General features: G+C 42.6%; 1 protein-coding gene across 1 annotated transcript; it reads right to left on the bottom strand.

Moving 5' to 3' along the window:
• Positions 1–257: 257 nt before the first annotated feature.
• On the bottom strand, positions 258–23,133 carry LOC133108240 (sodium- and chloride-dependent GABA transporter 2-like). The gene is made up of 15 exons (XM_061217710.1): positions 23,101–23,133; positions 18,948–19,137; positions 14,347–14,481; positions 13,422–13,562; positions 10,685–10,775; positions 9,667–9,799; positions 9,269–9,403; positions 9,027–9,130; positions 8,689–8,813; positions 5,523–5,635; positions 5,024–5,161; positions 3,803–3,905; positions 1,633–1,733; positions 593–763; positions 258–371 (listed from the first exon to the last, which is right to left on the bottom strand). Exons 1-15 carry the CDS (start codon positions 23,131–23,133, stop codon positions 258–260), a joined length of 1,827 nt encoding a protein of 608 aa, XP_061073694.1.
• Positions 23,134–23,822: the final 689 nt, after the last annotated feature.

Here is a 23,822-nt window from a genome sequence, read left to right on the forward strand (position 1 = left end):
CCAGTTCTGTCTCTCCATTTCTTATCTCTAGACCAGGCCTGGTTTTTGAAGTTCCATATTGCCCAATGGTGAATCAGGAATTAGTTCCCTCAGAAATCTAAAAAAAAACTATGGCCTTCTAAAGCCATACCTGACAAGAACTACCCTCTAGATTACTAATATGATTTTCACAATTTTAACACTTAAATTTCCACTTTTAAAAAAGATGAAACTGTTGGTAAGCACCTCCTCCCCATGCTTTGTCTGCAAAGTATGAATTAGTTGGTCCTCAACTCTTCCAACTCTGTAGCAGAAACTGCATTCCCTCGATCTGTCATTTGCTTCCGGGTCAGGGGCAGGTCATAATCAGGGTGACACAGATGAGACAATCCCTGTCGGCAGAAAAATAATGATCGTAGGGATCTTGATGAGCAAGTGTTTTATAGAGATATGAAATGTAATTACTACATACATAACAATGCCAAGGATCTATGGAATATGGAAAATTACATTTTATTTTTAAAAAAAAGTTTTAATAAAAGAGAAACCCCAGAGATTTTGCTTGAATGACCCCTTTCTGCACAGCTGTGGAGACACGGGATCCAGGCCTCACCTGTCTGAGAGTGCCAGTGCTGATGGAGAGCTTGACCAGACTCCACCCCGGCACCAGTACAACAGAGGAGAGGGCCAGCAGCCAGCCCAGCACGTACGCCCAGTCTGGATACACATACCAGCGGTTAAAGGTCAGGGGCTGGTACTTCACCAGAGAGAAGATGAAGGATCCCTACAGGAGAGGAGGAAGAGTTTAATAAATGTTACACACACCATGCTGCCATTGTGTCATAGAAGTAGAAATGACATTAAATTGTCTGTAAAGAAGAATACAATTGTTAAAACTGGGACACATCAGCCAAAAAACTGTTGTTATGCATGGTTATCTGAGGTACTGTCACTTTCCTGTCAGCTTGAACCAGTCTGGCCATTTTCCTCTGACCTCACACAGTAACAAGGCATTTTCACCCACAGAACTGGCAGATTTGGTGTGTGCCGGTACGTAAATGTTTAAGTCACCAATCTGACAATAATATGCACACCTTGGGCCTCATTTATCAATATTCTTGTAAATCCGTATGCAAATTTATGTGTGATTGGAAACAAACTAACAAATTCCGCTGGATTTATCAAACGAGAGGAATGGCAGCAATGGCAGGAATGGCAGCAACCAACACCTTCAAACCAATCTCTCCCCCTTCTCTGTAAATGCGCTGATGTTGAAACGCCATTGGCAGTGGCAATTAGAACCAATGAGCTTGAATTATTGTAGTTATACAATATTTTGTATAACTACGAATTTAAGGACTATAAACACAGGCAGAGGGTGAGTCAACATGTCAATGAGCCTTTTTCGATGATAGGAAGGGATTTACAATGGTCTTGTAACAGTGTTTTAACCCAAAACCTTACCGAATATACTTTTAAGCTTCAGCCAAAGAAATCTAGTTTTCCTCTGCACCAAACATTTTGCTTGTTACAGGCTACAAGTGCTGTAATTTGTTTTTTATTCAGTTATTTATTAAGTTAATTATTTCAGTTTTATTAAATCTGAAATGCAACATGCTTCAGTTGTCCACAGTGAGGGTGAGTCAAACTCACCAGGGTCACCAGTGGGGTGAAGTAGAGCCAGCAGAGCTTAAAGATGAGGCTGGGCCGTTCCCCGGTCATGTCCTCGATCACATCCATCATGCGCTCCGCCCCTGCTCCAGGGAAAACAGGAATAACGGTGAGTGTCGTGTGTCATGCATAATGGGAGATTCCACTAGGGGGGAAAAAACCCTCAAAAAAGGCAGAGAATGGGAAATGAATGATGACAAAATTGCTTTCTTTTTCATTTTTCACATTTAAAAAGCACAATGGAGCAGTCTGTTGTGGAATTGGCTCTCTGGTGTAAAGTTTCCCCTTTTGAAGGGCTTTTCACTGTTCTTGGTATCCATGGTCATTAATTTACAGTATTGTGTTGGCATTCAGTAGATACATTTTTTTAATCAGTCATTGTTCCGTTGCAAATATAAACATAAATATAAATGGCAAAAAAATGTCAGTGTTGAGGAATTTGGAAAATTATGTAAACTCCTATGTCCTTGGTTAAACACTAATGGTTTAGTTAACCAATAATGGTTTATTGCACTCATGGACACCTTTTGTATTTTGCAGAGTGTCACCCCCAAAGCTCCCTTTCCCAGCAGAATATATGGCAGGTGTCTTGTGTGTTTTTGTCTGTGTCGGTCTAGGTATACAAATGAGCAAAACCATAACAGTTTACAGAACTACAAATGCTACAAAGTACTTCTCTCCATGATCTTGTTATAAAGCTTGACTAAGATTGAAGTCTGCGTAGGCTTGAATTATTCTGAACTGAATTATTCCTCGACAGTCAATAACTAATAAGCTGGGTTCAATTCAGAGATAATCTACCATTCTCTGCATGTTTATGTTTATTTATTAGGAGGGTTAAAACTGGGTGAGGAACAGCCAAACTCTGCTTAGGTTAGGTTAGGTTGCTGAAGACAGTTTAATGTCAGAAGTCATACACCATGGCAAGACTGAGCGCAGCAACAAGACACAAGTTAGTTATACTGCATCAGCAAGGTCTCTTCCAGGCAGAGATTTCAAGGCAGACAGGGGTTTCCAGATGTGCTCTGTTGAAGAAGCACAAAGAAATGAGCAATGTTGAGGACCGTAGACGCAGTGCTCAGAATTGGCAGAAACCTGTGGGACCCAGGTACACCCATCTACTGTGCGGAGACATCTGCTCAGAAGTGGTCTTCATGGAAGAACTGCGGCCAAAAAGCCATGCCTCCGACGTGGAAACAGGGCCAAGCGACTCAACTGTGTACAAAAACACTGGGGTGCAAGAAAATGGCAGCAGATTCGCTGGACTTATGAGTCAAAATAATTGGCACTTATAATAAAATTATTAAATATTTGGCTGTAGCAGAATGCAGTTTGTTCGCTGAAGGGCTGGAGAGCAGTACAAGAATGAGAATCTGTAGGCAACAGTGAAGCATGGTGGAGGTTCCTTGCAAGTTTGGGGCTGAATTTCTGCGAATGGGGTTGGGGATTCGGTCAGAATTCATGGTCTTCTCAATGCTGAGAAGCAGGCAGATACTTATCCATCATGCAATACCATCAGGGAGGCATCTGATTGGCCCCAAATTTATTCTGCAACAGGACAACAACCCCAAACATACAGCCAATGTCAGTAAGAACTATCTTCAGCATAAAGAAGAACAAGGAGTCCTGGAAGTGATGGTATGGCCCCCACAGAGTCCTGATCTCAACATCATTGAGTCTGTCTGGGAATACATGAAGAGACAGAAGCATTTGAGGCTGCCTAAATCCACAGAAGAATTGTGGCTAGTTCTCCAAGATGTCTGGAACAACCTCTCTGCCAAGTTCCTTCACAAACTGCGCACAAGTATACCTTGAAGAATTGATGCTGTTTTGAAGGCAAAGGGTGGTCACACCAAATGCATTTTGTTCATTGATAAAAATAAACTATTAAACATAATAAATATATATTTATAATATATTTCTTTCTTTATTATGTTTTATACATAATGCCATTTGCACATTCTGTACATTGTGAGTACTTTGTTTCGATTCTTGTTCATAACCCATTTCCATAGGGTGCCATTTTTTTCTTTTGTATTTCCAGTGTTGCATTGGAAAGGGACAGTTTGTTGAAAGATACACTGTTTGTGCAGTCATGAGTTAATACAGCCAGCTATGTTCTTAAATCCAGGCAGCAAAGTCTTGCACTCACCAAACAGCCAGCCCATGGCCAGAGCCTTGAACACACACACAAAGAACATAGAGGCCCCATTACAGGCATAGTAGTCCAGGAGCTGGAACACATACATCCCCCCCTGGTGGACAGAATGGGAAAGGACAAGATTAGATATTATAGGGAAAAAGGACAGGGTGAGATCTGAGATGGAGGACAGAGATATGCCACCAACATGAATATCAGGTTTCACCTTCATGTGAATGAATGCGGGTCAATGGCAGTTGTTCCTGAAATCAGCTCTGTCAGAGATAATTATATTTTGAATAGGATAAAATTCACAGACGTCAGATAACATAATAAGATTTTCTGAGCACGTAGAATGAAGGTTGTGTAGCCTCAGTGCTAGTGGAAATGTGATCATAACAACCACTGATGACATCTCAGCTTTTAATTACTTATTTGTTATGAGCATAGACCATATAACAATGACAGCAATGCTCCAGTAACATTTTTTAAATAGTCTGTGACAACCATTTTATAGCATTTAGCTCAACTGACTGCCTAGTCTGGCACGGATGGTGCAGTGGGTAGCACTGCCGCCTCACAGCAAGGAGGTCCTGGGTTCGAATCCCGGTTGGCCGGGGCCTCTCTGAGTGGAGTTTGCATGTTCTCCCTGTGTTTGCGTGGGCTTCTTCCTGGTACTCCGGTTTCCTCCCGCAGTCCAAAGACATGCAGGGTAGGCTGATTGGAGAGTCTAAATTGCCTGTAGGTATGAGTGTGTGAGTGAATGGTGTGTGTGCCCTGCAATGGACTGGCAACCTGTCCTGTCTTGGCCTTTTGCCCAATGTATGCTGGGATAGGCTCCAGCCCCCTGCAACCCTGTTCAGGATAAGCAATGCCACCACACTGTCCCCTAATGGTCAAAGTATCGCACTGCACTATTTTTTTAATTCCACTGCAGTCAATGGAGATGGCACAGCTTTCTCTGGGCTTATTTTCAGCCTCTCTCTTTGGGCTTTGGTGAGTCTGAGGAAATCTGTGCTTTGTATGAGACCTGTGATTGTTGTGATGATCAGACTGATGCAAGTTTGAACTCTTTCATATGGCCTGTCGTGCTGAACAAGGTAGTTAATCTGAACGACTTCAATCAACACGCAGGCCACTTGCCTACCACTACATCTCAAAAGCAGTCCCATATGGGAAAATTGATAGTATATATTGAAATGTATTTCTATCTCTTCCCAGCTGTCTTCGCACCTGTGTGACCATCACCAGCTCCAAGATGAAGCAGGTGAGGCAGAAAAGCAGGAGGAAGATCTCTCTGCGCCCAGCCCTCCGTAGTAGTTTGGGAAACAGGTCCGTCACCGACGTTATCACCACTTCTATCCCCACAAACTGAACGACAGACAGACAGCACAAAGTTCAACACAGAGAAGCAGAGAAAGAGAGAGAGGGAAGAAAAGGGGAAAAAGATGAATGACCCACACTAATGTTTACTGTTTTCCTGCTTGTGTGAAACTATAAACAAATATATCTTTTTTAACTATGAAGTATTGACCAGTTATTTTGGCAATTAATCTTGCTGTGCTCTCTGGTAGCATGATGCCTTGCTAGCTCAACACAGCTTTCCTTCATGTTGAGCAAGAACCAAACTGGAAGGATCTAGAAGTAAACAGGGCCACAGACATTAGTAGTGGCAGCAGTATCACAGACTCAGCAGCCAGGAGAGGCGAGCCACAGCCAGGAAACTGATTACCTGAGTGTCCAGGCCCAACAGGATGATCATAATGAAGAAGCAGACGGCCCACAGCTGAGGTAGAGGCATCATTGCTACTGCTTGGGGGTACGCAATGAATGCCAGACCAGGTCCTGGGAGCAGGGGAGAACATGGGAAAGAAAGAAAGTGAAGGATTCAGAAGGAATGGGATAATAATAATAATAATAATAATAATAATAATACTAATTTAAAAAATAATACATTGAGAATATGATAATTGAAATAACATTGTCAAAACATATGGGTCAATGATGTGACTAGTTATTTTGATAACTTTATGATTTCAAAATTAAAAGATCCCAGCAGCTAGGGAGGAGTTTCTTGCAAAAAAGAGAGAGAATTAATATGGAGCTAAGTAAGAAGTGCAGTTCATTTAAAGCCATGATAACATTAATTTTATCATACTGTAGATATTCAATGGATCAGCTAAACAACAGTTGCAGATGAAAATAAAACCTTATTTTATCATACCATAGTTAGGTCCATTATAGTGAGACTAATCAGAAAGCCATTACTCATACAGACTGTCCTGCAGGGTAACAATTTCAGTCAGGCTGGATAAAACAGATTTTTTGTAGTAAAAATGCATCATTTGAGAACAGTTGAGAACACAACAACAGTGTGGTGCCATGTACTAAAAAACATTTTCCATAGTGGATCAATTCTCAGGATTTTCGCGACACAGCTTTTGCGTAAGGACTTGATCACACTGACCTGTAATCTACAGCAAGTGCAATTTTTCTAAAGGAAATACTAGTAAATGTTTTATTTCCTGAGCACAAGGTGAATGTGAATGTGTGACAGACTGTCCTCTCTACACTAAAGTAACAAAGAGTTTCTGTGTGTTCAGCGGCCATAAACCTTGACACAACAGGTAACTGAGTCAGTTACATCTCACATAATGCAAAAAATAAGAAATAAATACTACGTGCTATGGGGATTGGAAAAATGCATCTAACAAACAAGCCCCGATTGAACAAGATGTGGGACTTAAATAGAAAGGCATGCAGCTGACCTTGCAGGTGATCAGACCACACACGGCAGACAATTGGAATCAGTAGTCAGCACGAGGGTATTGATTACCTGATAGTCAAAGTGAAGTAATCACCAAATTGGCAAAAATATGACAAGGTAGTGCCTGGAAATACATCAGACTAGAGCCAAGTACCATGACATTAAAACTCTAATTCAGGGGGTGTCTCGGTGGCATAGCCTGTAGAGCACTGACCGCATGCTCATTGCGAGCCGCGACGTCAGCGGTTCGAATCCAACCGTCTGACATTTGTTGCATGTCTTTCCCTCTCTCGCTCCCATTCTTCCTGTCTCTCTATACTATACTGTCCAATAAAGCTGAAAAAGGCCGAAAAAAAAAAAAAACTCTAATTCAACTGAAGAAGCAGGATTACTTACACAGAAACGGGAATACATTAAAGATATTAACCCTCTAATTCAACTGATGAAGCAGGAATACTTATACAGAGGTAGGAATGTATGACCATGTACAATACTTGACTTTAGGAAAGCCAGCAACCACAGAGATTCACCGGACGTTCACACCTAGGCTCAACTGAAAAATGCAAGAGACTTACAAGTGCACCAACGAAATACGCATTCTGGTTCCCTCACTACGAGTACCTGGTTCATGCCTGTTTTCCATTCTGGTTCCTCAGTGGTGGAATAACTTGCCTACCACTGTCAGGACAGCAGAAGCCCACCCCATATTTCGACACAGACTAAAAACACACCTTTTCAGACTATACACCCCCCTTTCTGATGATATCCCTCTTGTCTAACCCTAACCCTAACGAAAAGAAATTGCACTTATGATGACTGTCTTTTTGTTAAGAACAGCCCTGCATGTGTATTTTACTAGTTATGGATTTAATGCTTTTAACCTGTGGAAGAACTTGTAAGTCACTTGGGATTAATAGTGTCTGCCAAATGACTAAAATGTAAATGTAAATGTAGTCTGCTATGAGGATCTCCAACATAGATCCCCGGACTATGGGAGGTGTGCAATGATAAGGGTGTTACCTCCGACAGCGTCATATTGACACTTATGCAATATGTACCTCCCGGTGGATGTCAGAACGGCAGAGTCTCTGACCTCCTGTCTCTGACACCTTTCCCTCCCCAACTCACAATCACCGTGATTAGCCTTAGACCGTAATGGCACTTATGTATAGATATCGTTACTTGTATAGGTATTGTTGTTTTTATTGGCTGTTGTATTGTTGTATTCTAGCTACCAACTGTGGTATGCTAGTTTGAAAGTTGATTGTACTCTTCTAGGGTTCTGAATTTCTGTATGTTTACACTAGGACTCAGAACTGTACTGTCCTCTCAGGTCTACTTTTGCACTTGTTCTTGTGTTTGATTTGCACTTTGTTGTACGTCGCTCTGGATAAGAGCGTCTGCTAAATGCCACGTAATGTAACGTAATGTAATGTACAATAACAGACTGATAAAAATTAAAACAGTGAGCTTTGAAAGTGACCAAAAGAAACACCTTGCGAAACTAAAGTAAACATCATGCGGCTGTCAAACTTGGAAACAGCACGCTACAGGAAACAGACACACAGCAGCGGCAAGAATAATGTTAACATATGGATAGGGAGAATATTGACTTATCCCTGACGCTTGATCAAAGCGTCAGGGATAGGGAGTCTGAGCCAGTCTTTTAATTACAAGAGGGTCTCAGTCCTCTTCCCACTCTTGGCCTAAACAGAAGGAAAATTCAGGTTTCAATTCCTGAAGGAATCCCATCTTCCAACTGTCGTGGTTGCTATTTGTGCACACAAATAAAATGTTAAAGTGAAGGTGAAATGGACCATCCTCATTAACCCAAAATGATGAAGGGTTGCTGCGTGTCCAGCTCCCATACCATTCACCATGACAAAATGGCAAAGTAACAAACAAGCCTGAGTCTCGGAAAGGGCTTATATAGTTCAGATACACCTGTTAGTGATTACCCGTTCTTCGTTCAATCAATGATTCCTGATGACACAAGGGAGACATGAATGTAACAAGAGCGCCCTCTCGCGGCCCCAATAGGTAATGCCAAACAAAGGCAGGCAGCCTTGACAGAATTGTTATATTTTTATATATTTGTCACAAATTCATTGTTTGTCTTGACATACTATACCTGATTCTGCCACTTCCTCTATGGGGATGCCCTGCTCATGTGCCATGAACCCCAGCACAGAAAAGACCGCAAATCCTGCCACCAGGCTGGTCCCACTGTTCAGCAGACACAGCCATAAACTGTCCCTGTAGAAACACCACCAGGAGGCTAAACATTCTCTGACCAGCCCTCATTTTAGCCTTTATTATTTTCTAAGGTGAAAGAAATCAAGTGTTCACTGGCATGCATGCTGGTATCTCAGTATTGCGCTGGACAGAGCTCCATATTTATGGTTAAGAACCTGACTCTTTTCCTCTGCGTTTCTGCCGTAGTGTACCATGGGTAAGCTTGGGCCTTACTTGTAGCAGTTGTTGTTATAGGTGTTGTAGCTACCCAGCACAGTCAGAGTACCCACTCCAAGACTGTAGGAGAAGAAGATCTGAGCTCCTGCCTCCATCCACACCTGCAGTGACATCACAAACATTGAACATATTGGATGTTGCTTAACAAATTAATTTGTTCCCTGGCTGGGTGAAATTAGGAAAGAGACATTTCACTGTGACAAGGTGATGGGGTGCAGCTGGTGTTATGGAGGACTTACCTGTGGGTCTGCCAGGCGGGAGGGGTCAGGGTACAGGTAGAACTCCACCCCCTGCAGAGCTCCAGGTAGAGTTAGCCCTCGTATCAACAACAACAAAAGCATCAGGTATGGGAAGGTAGCTGTGAAATAAACTGCCTGGTGAGAGAGAGAGAGAGAGAGAAAGAGAGAGAGAATCTATGGATAAATATTATGAATAAATTCATAAGTAAAAGTATGAAAAAATAAATACAAAATGTCAATCTGGTTTATACTTTATGTCCCTGTTTGATTATGTTAAATTCAAGTTCCACACCTGTCACTACGTGTTGAGCCTTTTACTTAGTTGGTCTCAATCATCTGAGAGGGACTCTGTTTAAGGACATTCTTTACTTTTCTCTGTCAGTGAATTGGGGACAGACCTTGCCTGTAGACTTCACTCCCTTCCAGATGCAGAAGTAGCAGATGACCCATATAGTGATGAGGCACAGGAGCAGCTCCCACCTCACACTGCCCGCCTCCTCAATGCCCCCTGAGATCTGCAGCACACGTCTCCTGGGAGGGGGGAAGAGAGGGAATGAAAGAAGGAGCAAGAAAATGAGGGACAGAAAGGGAGGGAAGCAGAGAGAAATAAGAGAAACAGCCATTACTTTTATTAACAGCTTTATTTACTTTAATAATCCATCCATCCATTATCTTAACCCGCTTATCCTGAACAGGGTCGGAGGGGGGCTGGAGCCTATCCCTGCATACATTGGGCGAAAGGCAGGAATACACCCTGGACAGGTCGCCAGTCTATTTCAGGGCACACACAGCATTCACTCACAGACTCATACACTCATATATACACCCACGGGTAATTTAGACTCTCCAATCAGCCTAACCTGCATGTCTTTGGACTGTGGGAGGAAACCGGAGTACCCGGAGGAAACACAGGGAGAACATGCAAGCTCCACACAGACAGGCCACGGCCGACTGGAATTCAAACCCACGACCTCCTTGCTGTGAGGCGGCAGTGCTACCCACTGCACCATCCGTGCTGCCCCTACTTTAATAATTCTTATTCCCATGTAGAAACCATTGCACACCCTTTGCACCCTGGCCCTGCCATGTCCACAAATAATGATTTTTTTCCCCCACTTATGGATCTAACCCTTATGGTTCAGAAAATATGATTGCACAAGCATAAATGTGAAAAGGTGAAACTAGGCGAATGTGCTCCATCCCCACATGTACTTGCAAACTATACCCTTACACATCACCTAATTTATTTATCTTAGCAGAAAATATTACCCAGAACAATTTATACAATTTACAGACATTTACACAACTGGATATTTACAGAAGTAATTCAGGAACCCACAATCTCTGGTTTCCCAGTTCTATAACCCTGAATACTGTAGGAGGTGCAGCCCTACAGAAGTCAGTCTGCAGACGTACTCCCAAAATTCGATGGCTGCAGAAGATGAGTTGTTGGGCTGTTGGGTCCAGTTTGCAGTGAGGTTTTGATTGGAGAAGTCCACACAGTGATCTGAAGCACAGAGAGTAACCTTTCCTAAATCATCAAAACAGACTCAATGCTGTCCGTACTGGGGTTTGAGGAGACCTGCCTCCCACCTCACTGAATAAATACAGTTACTTGAATGCTGTCAGAAGGGCCAATGCTGGACTAACACATGGCCAAGTTCTCCTTTACCTTTTTTGTTTCCCATAAAGGCCATTTTAAGGTTCCATGCTTAATCTCCCATACTTAAGTGTGGTTACAGTTAGCTAAACAAGGGTTTTTCCTTTTTTTTCTCTTTTAACTGGACATACCATTTAGTACCATGCTTTGCTATCTTTCATACCACAATGACTCGAGCACAAGGTAATTTATTTATTCCATGTATAAAAGATAAGAGTTACAAGGATAGATTTAGGATGCATAATCTCTTTAAGTTTAGTAAAAGAGGGTTTAGGGGGGATTTGATTGAGTCTTTTAAATTCCTTAAAGGGATTAACAAAGTGAATTATAGGGGATTTTTCTGGTTGAGTTTGGTTAGCAGAACGAGAGGGCTCAAATGGAAACTGGCGAAGAAGAAATTCTGTCCAGATATTAGGAAGTGTTTTTTCACACGGTGGGCCTCTTTTATCAAACATGAGCGAACGAAATTCACTGTAAATCCATCGGAAATGCATTTCCACAAATAATGTGGGATTTAGAGAAGAAAAAATGAAAGCGGAAATGAAAGCGGTTAAGTGGGGTTTAATATAAATTCCATAAAACACGTAAAAAGTAATAAATTAAAATGCTATAAATAGGGCATAGCCTGCTTCGGCCGCCTGGCCTCTCTATACATTACTTTAGCTTATTAGAAGATTTGGGGCATGGTGTAGCCTACTTCAGAAAAAGTCAATTGGTAAGGCTCACAGAAGAAACAATGAACAATAACAGCGAGTTCTTATTCAAACATCATGGTATAGAAGTAGCATGGGATGTGGGCGCTTCATTTGTTAATGAGTTTGGTTTTTTGCCTCGCGGTTAATTTCCGAGATTGACGTGAACTGTTCTTTCCAATCGGAAGGTGGTAATTCGGTCATTCCGATATGATGTGATGGCAGCATTAGACTCTTTTTACATTACATTTAAATGTATTGCTTTAATAAAAGATTAAAGCATGGCTTACTTCCAGAAAATGGTCAGGTGCTTTCCGTCCTCAGCTTCTTGCGGACCGGCACAGAATAGTGAAAATATTACATACTTCAGTTATAATGATGTAAATTAGCTTATTTTCATACTTTATTCAAGATGGCGGAAATAAAAAATGTGAACAGTCTATAATCTGAACCAAGTAAGATGTCGTTATAATATTCTATATTATAGGGACATGGCTCAGGCAGTAAGAGCAGTCGTCTGGCAGTCGGAGGGTTGCCGGTTCGATCCCCCGCCCGGGCGGTGTCGAAGTGTCCCTGAGCAAGACACCTAACCCCCAAATGCTCCTAACGAGCTGGTCAGGGCCATCGCCGTCGGTGTATGAATGGGTGAATGGAGAAGCATCAATTGTACAGCGCTTTGGATAAAGGCGCTATATAAATGCCTGCCATTTAAATGAGACATGCCTGAAGATGTTTGAGCCATTTTATTATCACCAGTACCCAATTGTAATTTTTCTAGAAATTTTGGGTTTTTCATGAAGAAGAATGATGAAATACCAGATATAACAATGACATTTGTGATGCAGTACCCAACCCTAAAGCTTATAACAAGATAGTAAAAACTCTCCTGGATATAGAGTAAAGTCTTGCAAAGTTCCATGATGATAACTGATGACACTAAGAAAAATGGTTCTTGATTCCTGTAATAGCGTCCAAAATCTGCTTTTGAAAAGGTAGAAATGGTAAATAATTATACTAATTTCACCATACACATGGCATAATCATTTGAAAGGTGGTATTATTCTGAATGTTGAATATTTGAAGGATGATTTGCAGCAGTAGAAAATATTTTTTTTTAGTTGAACAGAACCTTAAACAGTCATGAATGTCACTACAAACTAAAGTCAATGTGAGAGTATTTAGTCTGGTTTGCTGATACATAGACAACCTGTTATATTACAGGCTGTCTATGAATCAGTCTGTTGCCTTCCAGTTTCTCTACCTGTGGTCTAATTCAACAACCACTGGTATGCACTTGTGTTTTATTTTCCTTGGGGATGGTGCTGTCATTCAGCCACTTAAATGTATCCGTGAGTAAATTCAATAATTATGATGTATATTCCCAACTCTGTTGTGTCTTGATGGCTTTAATGGCAAATTTTTATGTTCAGCCATTCCAACTCCCAGTAATTATAACACGAGGGGTTCTTGGGCCATAACAGGCATGCATTGTAATTATAATAATATGTTTCTCATGTTTCATTGATCTGAATTTGCCATACATTATTTTTCCTGTCACTCTGAAGGACTGTGGTTCTTTAGTACGCAATGAAAATGGGGGTTATGATGACCTGTATTTTTGTAACCAGCCCAGTGTAGCTTAGAGACATGCTTTGCACCGTTACCTACCATGGATTGTAGGTGGAGAACATGTTGCCTGTATTTCAGCTGTTATTGCAGCCAGCCCAGTGTAGCTCAGAGAAGGACTTTCTGCCTGTGGTCAGTGTGTTCTGCAGGAGTTATACCACATTTCATACTTTACCTGAGTTCCAGGTGTTGGAGCAGCTGGCCCAGGGCAGCTCAGAGCTGAAGGAGAAGTAGAGGTAGAAGAGGGCCCAGGCCAGGATGATGATGTAAGACATGCAGCTGTAAAGCTGGATCAGCTGACCTGCATAGCCAATCCCTGAAACAGAAACACACACATCCACACACACTCAATCAGTATATCCTAAGTATTTGTATTCCTGATGATGACACTGATGTCTTCTGCTTTAAAAGACACTCTGGAGAAGGGCTTCTGCAGTCATGATAAATGCATTTTCCCAGATGAACTTTGGTTTGGGAAAATATTCTATCCCCCTCCTGCATAGAGACTGAGCGCTGTCCTGCAGGTACCCCTACTGCTGATTATCCATTTGCACCTCTCCATACCCCAGCCTGGGTAATATACACTCACTGAGTAGTCGACTAGGTAAACCTGTACACTAGCTTGTTAATGAAAATATTTAATCAGCCAATCATGTGGCAGCAACTAAAGGCATAAAAGCATGCAGACGTGGTCAAGGGGTTCACCTGTTTTAAATTGCTCACTGAGTGTAGACATTGCAGCAAATTATGAGCTGCCCTGCAAGGATGCTGGACACCCAGAAACAGAAATTTGGCTATTCCAATTAATAACTACTCTGCATTCATTCAACAGTGCCCTTCAGAATTGTTGTATTTTATTGTATGCCTACGCCTATGCATATAATACGCAGTGAAGTTTGCATGTGAGAACCATTAAAATGAACCCCTGGCCACACTGGGAGATTTCTACATGGATTGAGAGGGAGCCCCCCTAAGGGCTGGGCATTTAATCACAGGCTTGTACCTGGTGAACCTGCCTCTTCTCTCCATTGCTCCCTGTTGGTAAAGCCAAAGTGATCTCAGGTTTACATATTTGCCCACAGAGGTTTCTGGCCTCTCACCCTCAGCCAATGGGCACAGCTTCCTCCAGCAGGTGATGGCCCCCTCCTGGGTGTACTGCCCCATGGCCGTCTCCAGCAGGAACAGGGGTATCCCACAGGTCACCACAAAGACCAGATATGGCACAAGGAACGCTCCTGCAGATACACCCACACACAAAGTTAACATTTGAGATAAGATCTCACAACAGGTATTTGACCAAAACCAGAGATTGAGTGTGGGTGTCTGTGTCACTCAGGTTGGGAGCTTTCCATAATGCACTCCAACCTGGTAAGCAGCATGTACACAAACAGACTGAGCACTAAACATTATACCATTCAGAATCAATCACAATGTTCATAAACTATTCTACACATTCAACCATTTATAAACGCATCCTTACTCATGCACTTTCAAATTAATTGACACTTTTAGTCATTCTTATTCACACTCTCCTGATTATTCACACTCTTACTCACACTCATTCATATTCTCACTGTTATGTACGGTACTGAGGGCCCAAAAGCAGACCAAAAACTTTGTCTTTTATTCAGTCCAAGTTCAAAGCCAAGAGATCATGTGACAGCCAAACAAAAAGCTAAAGAAACGTCAAAAAAACAAGCAGGGGTCGATATCCAGGAAATCAGAAAACAGAGGTACAGAAGGGCTAAGGCAAAAATCAGTCAAAATTGTAGCGAATAATCCAAAAGCAAACTATCAGAAAATCAAAAAAACAAGGCAAAGGGTTGAATCGTAATGAATCTCAATAAAACAGGCTCTGAATTATAATCAACATTCTAACAGGGAACACTGCGGAGACTGAGGTTAAAATACATGAGGGAAGGTAGTAACCTAGGTGGGGCTCGGGAGAAAGGTGGGCTAAACACCATTACTCAATATATGCTCCCGGGATTAGCATTATTGCTGACATCTCAGTTCGGCGGAGAACTCAGAGGCTGAGGGTCTAGCCAACACAATACATGCAAAACACTGCCATGATAGTTGCGAGCCCAGGTCGGCATGCATTAAATGGGCTCCTTAGAATTAACTTGACAGGAACCGGTGTCGTAACGCCCATGGGTTCCCTTCGCACCAAATTACAAAGAGCCATGCACCACCAATCCTTTGGGCCGAACTTGGCGGCCTCTCAGCTTGGAAACAACCACGAATGTACCAAGCCGCTGATCAGTCGGTCTTTAGTCACCATTTCCCCTTGAGTATTCAGTTGTAATTTCGGCTGAAAAAGGTACAAGATGAATTAGAGACATGGAGATCACGCAAGTTACAAACAAAATAGTTTATTCGCAGGCAGGTAGGTTATTAGCTTTAGAATATTACAGTCAATTACAAAATACACAAATTAAGAATAGAGATAGAGTAAATAATCATACCTAGCCTGCTTTGGCTACACACAAACACAGAGTATAGAATATGTTGCATGGGAAGTCGAATGCGATCTTCCGCTGTTACACATATATACATACACAAGACATGTTGTGCGGGAAGTCGAATGCGATCTTCCGTTGCTACACATACACAGAACGTGCTGTGTGGGAAGTCGAATGCTATCTTCCCAGATTGGTCTGTCTCCCTTGCTTTTATGCCAAATCATATGTTTGGACCAGGTGGCAGTGCCATAAATCAACCTGGAGGGGTGGTCAAATCTGGAATTTAGACCCCCACCCTTGGGGTTGTTAAGTAGGGAAAATGAGATCATTATGCAGGTTTTCCCTTGAGTTACTGAAACTATGGTTTATTAAACTCCATTTGCTATGAAATTTATCTCATCCGATTCCTTGATTTTACTGGATCACATCCATTACCCTTATGTTTTTATTATGTTGCAGTTATCATGAAACTTCCCTCCTGATTATCCATTTTACATGCAATTCCTGTTACTATTACATAAGATTTAATGCAATAATACAAGGATCACATGGACAATGTCTTCAAGGTTTTACCGGGTCTATTTACTATCTAAACAGCAGTTTTGAATATTTAATCTAGGAGAGCAGTCACCGGTGTAATAACAGCAGTGCCCAAATGGGGGCACTGTGAGAGTGTCCTGAGCCTTTCCCAAAGGTGGTGGGTTACAGGCGCCTTCTCTTCCCATGACCCCTGTGACCTTTCAACTAAAACACAGCCACAGTCCATCTTCCCCTTATCTCCTTCGGCGCCGATGGCCTGAACCTCCCCAAAGGTAGTCCAAACAGTCCAGTCCAAAAGGTGACAAGACATTCTATTACATTACATTATTGGCATTTGGCCGATTCTCTTATCCAGAGTGATGTACAGTTGATTAGACTAAGCAGGAGACAATCCTCCCCTGGATCAATGCAGGGTTAAGGGCCTTGCTCAAGGGCCCAACGGCTGTGCGGATCTTATTGTGGCTATACCGCGATTAGACTTTGCATGTCCCAGTCATTTACCTTAACCACTATGCTACAAGCCGCCCCATCATATCTATGAATGATGTAGTTGGGAGTTTTCATGATAACTGCATTATGCTATAAATATGTACTTGTGCCTCTCATGGTAATATACCTTTTGGATAAACCTGATTTGGGTGAATGAAAGGAAAGGAGACAAAACCCCAGATTGCTTGGTTTCTTCTCCTTATCTCCAAAATCAAGGTCTAAAAACGGGTCACCCATCTGTAATTTACAGCCAGTGGTCAGGGAGCTAAAACAAAAGGTTTCTACAGAGACAGCTTTTGCCTAGTTTCCCCTTGGCTCCTGAATGGTTATGATATCAAAGGTAGACTGTTACAAAAACTAGACCATTAAACCAGTCGCACGGAACCAATCAGAATAACACAAAACATTACTATATTCTGACCTGGGATTATCATGAAACATCTTTATGCCATCTCCAGTATTCCTGTGCTCTAACCCTATAGGGACTGTGAGAGAAGGGGGGCTCCCCAGGGGGCCCAGGAAGGCTCCTCCAGGAATCCTTCTCTAGCTCTCCCCCACAGGCATGGGTGCCAAAAGGTGGGGGCTAACAATGTATGCTCCGGGAGGGGGAAGTCAGCAAGCTGACCAGCGCATGACACCAGCCAGTCATAAGTAACATTTGGTCTCATGCGCTGGTCAGCTTGCTGACTTCCCCCTCCTGGAGCATACATTGTCAGCCCCCACTGTTGGCGCACATGCCTGTGGGGGAGAGCTAGAGAAGGATTCTTAGAGGTGCCTTCTTGGGACCTGGGGGCCCCCCCTTTCTCACATTCCTGACAGGTTAGAGCACAGGAATATTGGAGGTGGTATAAAGATGTTTCATGATAATCCCAGGTCAGAATATAGTAATGTTTGGTGTTATTCTAATTGGTTCAGTGCGACTGGTGTAATGGTCGAGACACTAAATTTTCCCTACTCAACAACCCCCAACGGTGGGGGTCTAAATTCCAGATTTGACCACCCCTCCAGGTTGATTTATGGCACTGCCGCATGGTTTCAAACGTATGATTTGGCATAAAAGCAAGGGAGACAGACCAATCTGGGAAGATTGACTTCCCTACAGCATAATGTACGTGTCTGTAAGTATCAGGAAGATCGTATTCAACTTCCCACACAACATGTCTTATGTATGTATGTATGTATGTATGTGTAGCAGCGGAAGATCATATTCGACTTTCCACACGGCATATTCTATACTCTGTGTTTGTGTGTAGTCCAAGCAGGCTAGGTATGATTATTTACTCTCTCTATTCTTAATTTGTGTATTTTGTAATTGATTGTGATATTCTAAAGCTAATAACCTACCTGTCTGCGAATAAACTATTTTGTTTGTAACTTGCGTGATCTCCATGGCTCTATTTCATTTTGTACCTTTTCAGCCTAAATTACAACTGAATACTCAGGGGGAAATGGTGGCTAAAGACCGACCGATCGGCAGCGTGGCGCATCTGTGATAGTTCTAAGCTGTGAGGCCAGCAATCTGGTGCGAAGGGAACCCATGGGCGTTACGACGCCAGTTCCTGTCAAGTTAATTCTAAGGAGCCCATTTAATGCACGCCGACCTGGGCTCGCAACTATCATGGCAGGTTTGCATGTATTGTGTTGACTGGACCCTCAGCCTCTGAGTTCTCCACCAAACTGAGATTTCAGCAGTAATGCTAATCCCGGGAGCATATATTGAGTAATGGTGGCACAGGTACAAGTCGAATGTAATCACTCCCGAGGTCTGCGTAAGTTGCAAACCCAAATTTCTAAATTAGATTTTAAATGGAGTCAGATAAATGAGTAAAACTATATTAACCACTAAGCGTACAATACGGCCCCGTTTGAGAGCGGAGAATATTAAGAATTGTACTGATCCGTTTCTGGCCAGCTGTAAGCGGGATATGGGGCAGGTCAATCCATATCCGACCCATGGCAACGGACCCAGTATATTCTTAAACATAATTGTGCTCTGTTCTTGTACGGAGGATAATAATTAACCCTACTAATGTTCTCCCAGCAATGCCAGAAGGACAAGCACGCAAAACCCCCTTCGGCCCCTGCTAAATTCTGTCATTTGGTTAGTGTGGGGTTTTACAACTGGCTTACAATGATGATAATAAACAACGAGAAAAACATGAAAACAAACACAAAAGACAAAACTCAGGAACATTACACCCACTCACCACCACCGTTCTTGTAGCAGAGGTATGGGAACCTCCACACGTTTCCCAGCCCCACTATGTTCCCTGCCACTGCCAGGAGGAACTCCACCTTACTCCCCCACTGCCCCCTCTCCTCCAATGGCCTTTCTGCGGTATCCCTCTCCTTCTTCATCTCTTCTGCTGTCCGTTCCATACTCTCTGATAATGTTCTCTGTCAAAGCAACGTAGCAGGCTGAGATCAAATAGAGGCTGATGTTTAACCTGCTGACTGGGAGAGACCTCGTTACCAATGAGTGACAGAGACATTACTGTCTTTGTAAAAGACGAGCATTACTGAAAACATTATGTATTCAAAGTTAATCATAAACTTTATTCTCTCAATTTTTTCTTGTGTATAATACTGGAATTTGCTTGCACGTAGAACAGGCTTTTTCAGCAATGTGTGACAATGGTTATTTTAAAAGAAATCTGAAACAAAAAGGAAAAGGGGACCATATATACAGTGGCTTTGTAAGGGAGCAAGGTCAGAGGACCAAGAGGGGTTCCAAAAGTTACTCACCAGATGTGGTATAACCACTAATATGTTCTAGGGGTATTCCTAGAGGGAAGGGATATGCCCTAGAGGAGGAAGAGGAAAATGAGAAAGGGAATACATCACTAGCAGACATTTAGCCAACCAAAAGAACGACCTATGAAAATGGTGGAGGAGTGTAATCTAAACCTCACGTCCTACAGATTATGGCGATTGTAAAACAAGGTGAGTAGGAAGTAGGGATGCAAATGCAGGCTCCCAACTACGTTATAGCCTACCTAGGACATCTCTAATTCAACTAACAAAGCAGGATTACTGATACTGACACTAGAATACACAAAAAAACATTGAAACTCTAATTCAACTGACAAAGCAGGATTACTTTAAGAGAGACGGGAATACATGAAACACAGTCACCCTCTAATTCTAGTGACGAAGCAGTAAACTTATACAGAGGTAGGAAGTGTACACGAACAGTGATGGGGGTCTCAGACACGGAACCCCAGGCTTATCGGTGAGTTCGCAAAGCTCTCCACTGAGCTCTCCAATAACCATGTACACCACTTCACTTTAGGGAAGATTCATTTGACGCTCACCTAGGCTCAACTGACCATGTTGGGAGACTTACAAGCACAAACTGCCTGAAGGGTATCAGACACAGAACCCTGGGCACTCAGTGAGTCTTGGGAAACTCTCCACTGAGAGGTATGGTTCACTAACGGCCGTGTATTTAGGATTTGTGAGAACCATGATAACACACATACACTAAGACTGAAACAAATACAGTGCACTTCTCGGCTCCACTGGCAATGCGGGAGACTTAGGAAGAAGTGAGAAAAACACAAACAGCCACAAGGGTCTCCAGCATAGAACTCCGTTTTATCGGAGCTCTTACTGGGAGGAGCAATAACTCCAACACTTGCATATTTAACCTTAGTTTAATACATAGAATAACAAACATGCACTAAGAAGGCAACAAAGAGTATCTCAGGCAGGATTATCTAATCAGCCAATTGTGTGGCAGCAGTGCAATGCATACAATCATGTACATATGGGTGTTAGGGGAAAATGCCCTTTTTAACATTTCACAGGTGAGCATCGTCTGATGAAACAGATCCCAGTAAAAACAATGATATACTTCAGTTTAACTTACGTATTTATTTGCAAAGAAATAACCGAAAGTGAGAAAGTTTACCGGCTTTCTGATTTGAATCAGACATAGTAAGACTCTTATACACACTTTTCCAGAAGGGGGGGCTTTACCAAAACAAAAAGACATGAAGCTGGCCACGAACATTTATCAGTATTTTGTCTTCTGAATACCCCTTGTTGACCTTGCTGTAAGACCAGAATGTGCTAGCTGAGAAGCAGAGACATTAAGGTCAAAGGCTGTCTGTCTGCTGGGAGAGAGACAGAGAAAGACTCCTAGTAAGCACTTAATTCAGAAAGTGGTCTAATAGTAATAAGGATTATCACTAAAAGGTTATTTATAATCATGTGATTGTATTTATGTTAACACACATTATCAATTAAAAATCAATTAAGAAAATTACCCTTACATTTCCCTCCTTTTATCATTTCTTGATAACAAAAACAATTTTCTGATCACATTTACTCAATCGGGTAATAATTTATTTAAAATAACATAACGCGGATGACAACAATTGTTAGCTATGGATATGTGCAGTGCAGAGCTCCAGTATCACAGCGGAAATCAAAACACCTGTTTTTCCCGGGAAAAGACATTTTCCAGCTTTCTTTTCTCCGAACAGCTAAGCGTCACTTCTGGATACTGGCAGATGCAGGCACATAGCACTCCATTGACCAATTGATGATCCTTATAAGCAAAACCTTGTAGAAAGACAAAATCATAAGTTGTAGATAAAAAGAAGATCCAATAAACATTGTAATCATGTATGAATCAATTAGGTGATTATGCAACTAACAATGTACTGATTATGGGTGTAACTGTCAAGAACCTGGGCAGGGGGAACCAATCGCAGAACTGAACAGACAATGAGAAACAGGTGAGAGGCAAGACAGAAAGACAGGAAGGAAATCCATAAAAGGAGTGGGAAGTGGAGACACTAAATGAAGAATAAGTGGGATGAATGGGTGGGAATGCATGGGAAGACAGACAGACTACAGTGGTCACAGAGGGAAAGAAGGACTGAAAACCCTAAGAACTAAGACAAAAACAGATACAGAGTGTTTTATGGAAGGTCAGGGAGTTATGCGTTATCATACTCAGGGTCAGGACGCGGAGATGTAGGCACTGGCTGACCACAGCCTGAGTGGTGCGAGAAATGCACACAAATAAGTGGCAAGTCACAACAAAACAGCATCCAGATTAAAACGAGAGGCAAAAAGATTCTGAGCAACGTTTCCTTCCACCAAAGCAGAAGATTTTAAAAAGGCAATCTTTACTTGTGTCAACTTCCCTTTCTGTCAGTTCATCACGTATCCTGGTCATATTTCTAATCATCTTATTTCTATCACCTGTCCATCCCCATGAAAATTCGGTATATATGTAAAACATTGTTTTCCAATCATGACACAAACCCTCCCCTTGCTCTGCAGTAAGCTGAGCCAACACCATACGATTCTGAATAACCATCAACCGTAATGCAGTCAATTCGCTTCAAACAGCCGCTGCTGTCAATAGAGAGGAGTTTATAAATTGGAGAACAGTGTACCGTGTGATCTCTTGTTTTTTAGCGGACCCAATACCACTATCCCAGGAAACAAAGCTTCCAGTAACTTCACCCCACTAGACCAAGGTCGGTGTTCCCAAGGGACAGGGTTGCAATCAGGAAGGCTCCTCTTTACTTTGTATATTCTTCATGTGGTGTGATTATATGTGGACATCTCAGGAATTACAAATGTGTAATCATATAATGAGTCAATCAGTTTGACAAAATCAATGGAACAGGAGGCATTTGAGAGCAAACATAACAGGAATGGTTAGAGTGTTGTTTTGCAGTCCACTTAGCATAGCGCCTCCTGGAGTTAATAGCATAGTGATGTGATGCAGTTCCTGGTGTCAGCCAAGCTTCATCCCCTGCAGTCGCATACCTTTTGGGCCGTTTCCTCAGTTCAGCTATACAGCCTACCACGTGTTTTTGCAGAATTTCTTGTGATGAGTGGCAGAACAATGATGAGGGAGATGAGATCTAATACGGCTAGGCCTACCTTGGCACTGCAGCCTGCTCTTCTGAAGGGATTGAACCCCTCTGCTTTCCTGTCTGGGTGTGGCATGTTGGGAGCTGAGTTTACTATAATGTGCTCCTTGATGTGTTGGTTCTCTTGAGTTTTTAAACTCTGTGAGAACTAGCTGGTCCTGCATGTTGGTTGAGGTGGGTCTTTCACCCTTATCCCTCCTTTGGCACTGGTGGAGCCCTTTTGCAGTGGCTGGCGTGGACCCGGCCTTCCACTCGCACGGCTGTCGGCGTGGTGAGCAGAACCTGGTAAGGGCCTCTCCACCTAGGCTGGTGCCACTTCTTCCTCCGGAAAGTCTTTTATCACCACCCAGTCTCCTGGCTGCAGATCGTGCAGAGGGCCACTGGCTGGCGCTGGGAGAGCTGCTCGAACCTGTTGATGCACAGATCTCAGAACATTGGTTAGCTGAACACAGTAACTTACCATTCGAGTGTCTGCCAGGTCCTTGTCCAGCATCAACCCAGGGGGGTAACATCCAGTTCTCATGGGCCACCAACCCTGTCGCAGAGTGGACCCTCCCCCGGATACCTGTGAGGACTATTGGCAGGGCCTGCATTTGGGACCTTCTGGCTCCGCCCTGCATTATTTACAGCACAAATAACACATTTTCCACAAATAATGTATAATATACATTAAAATATATAACTTGAAAAACACTGGGAAATTAAAGTTACCATTCCTCCTTTTTGACACATGATCCCGTCCATGTGTCAATTTAGCATAGTAGGGAAACAAATAGCGTGGTAAATGTCATTTAACCATGGAGCCTAGCCAGACCCCATAGGTGCAGGTGCCGTCCCATTTACAATTGGCCTGTGTGTGCAGACTGAGAGTTGTGTTGGGAGGGGCTGAGGCAGTGGCCTTTGCAGCAGAATTTCACATATTGCAACAGATGTAGGCAAAAAATGGCCTCTATGAGGCTCTGCACCAAATGTCCATATTGAATAGCTTTTCCTGAGGAAGTAAGAAAACCTCTGTGTTCCCAAAGTGTTCTGAAATCGCACTACCTCCAAAAGCATATCTGCTGTCAGCGAAAATATTTACAGTTTTGCCTTGGGACAAATAGCAGGTACATTTGAGTGGAAAAAAAAAGTTCACCAGCCTGGGTAAACAAGTGACCCGGAAATCGGGCTGATGAGAAATGA

Source organism: Conger conger, chromosome 13 (genome assembly GCF_963514075.1).
Source record: "Conger conger chromosome 13, fConCon1.1, whole genome shotgun sequence".
NCBI classification, from domain to species: domain Eukaryota; kingdom Metazoa; phylum Chordata; class Actinopteri; order Anguilliformes; family Congridae; genus Conger; species Conger conger.

Bases quoted from the DNA above. Each gene is read 5' to 3' on its own strand.
- LOC133108240 (XM_061217710.1), bottom strand. From the start codon at position 23,133: ATGCTGGACAAGGACCTGGCAGACACTCGAATG. The intron at 14,482-18,947 runs GTGAGTGGGTGT...GTGTATCTGCAG, and splicing joins CTGCTACAAGAACGGTGGTG to GAGCGTTCCTTGTGCCATAT. The intron at 9,800-10,684 runs GTACGTCTGCAG...CCCCCCTCCCAG, and splicing joins GCAGCCATCGAATTTTGGGA to GAGACGTGTGCTGCAGATCT.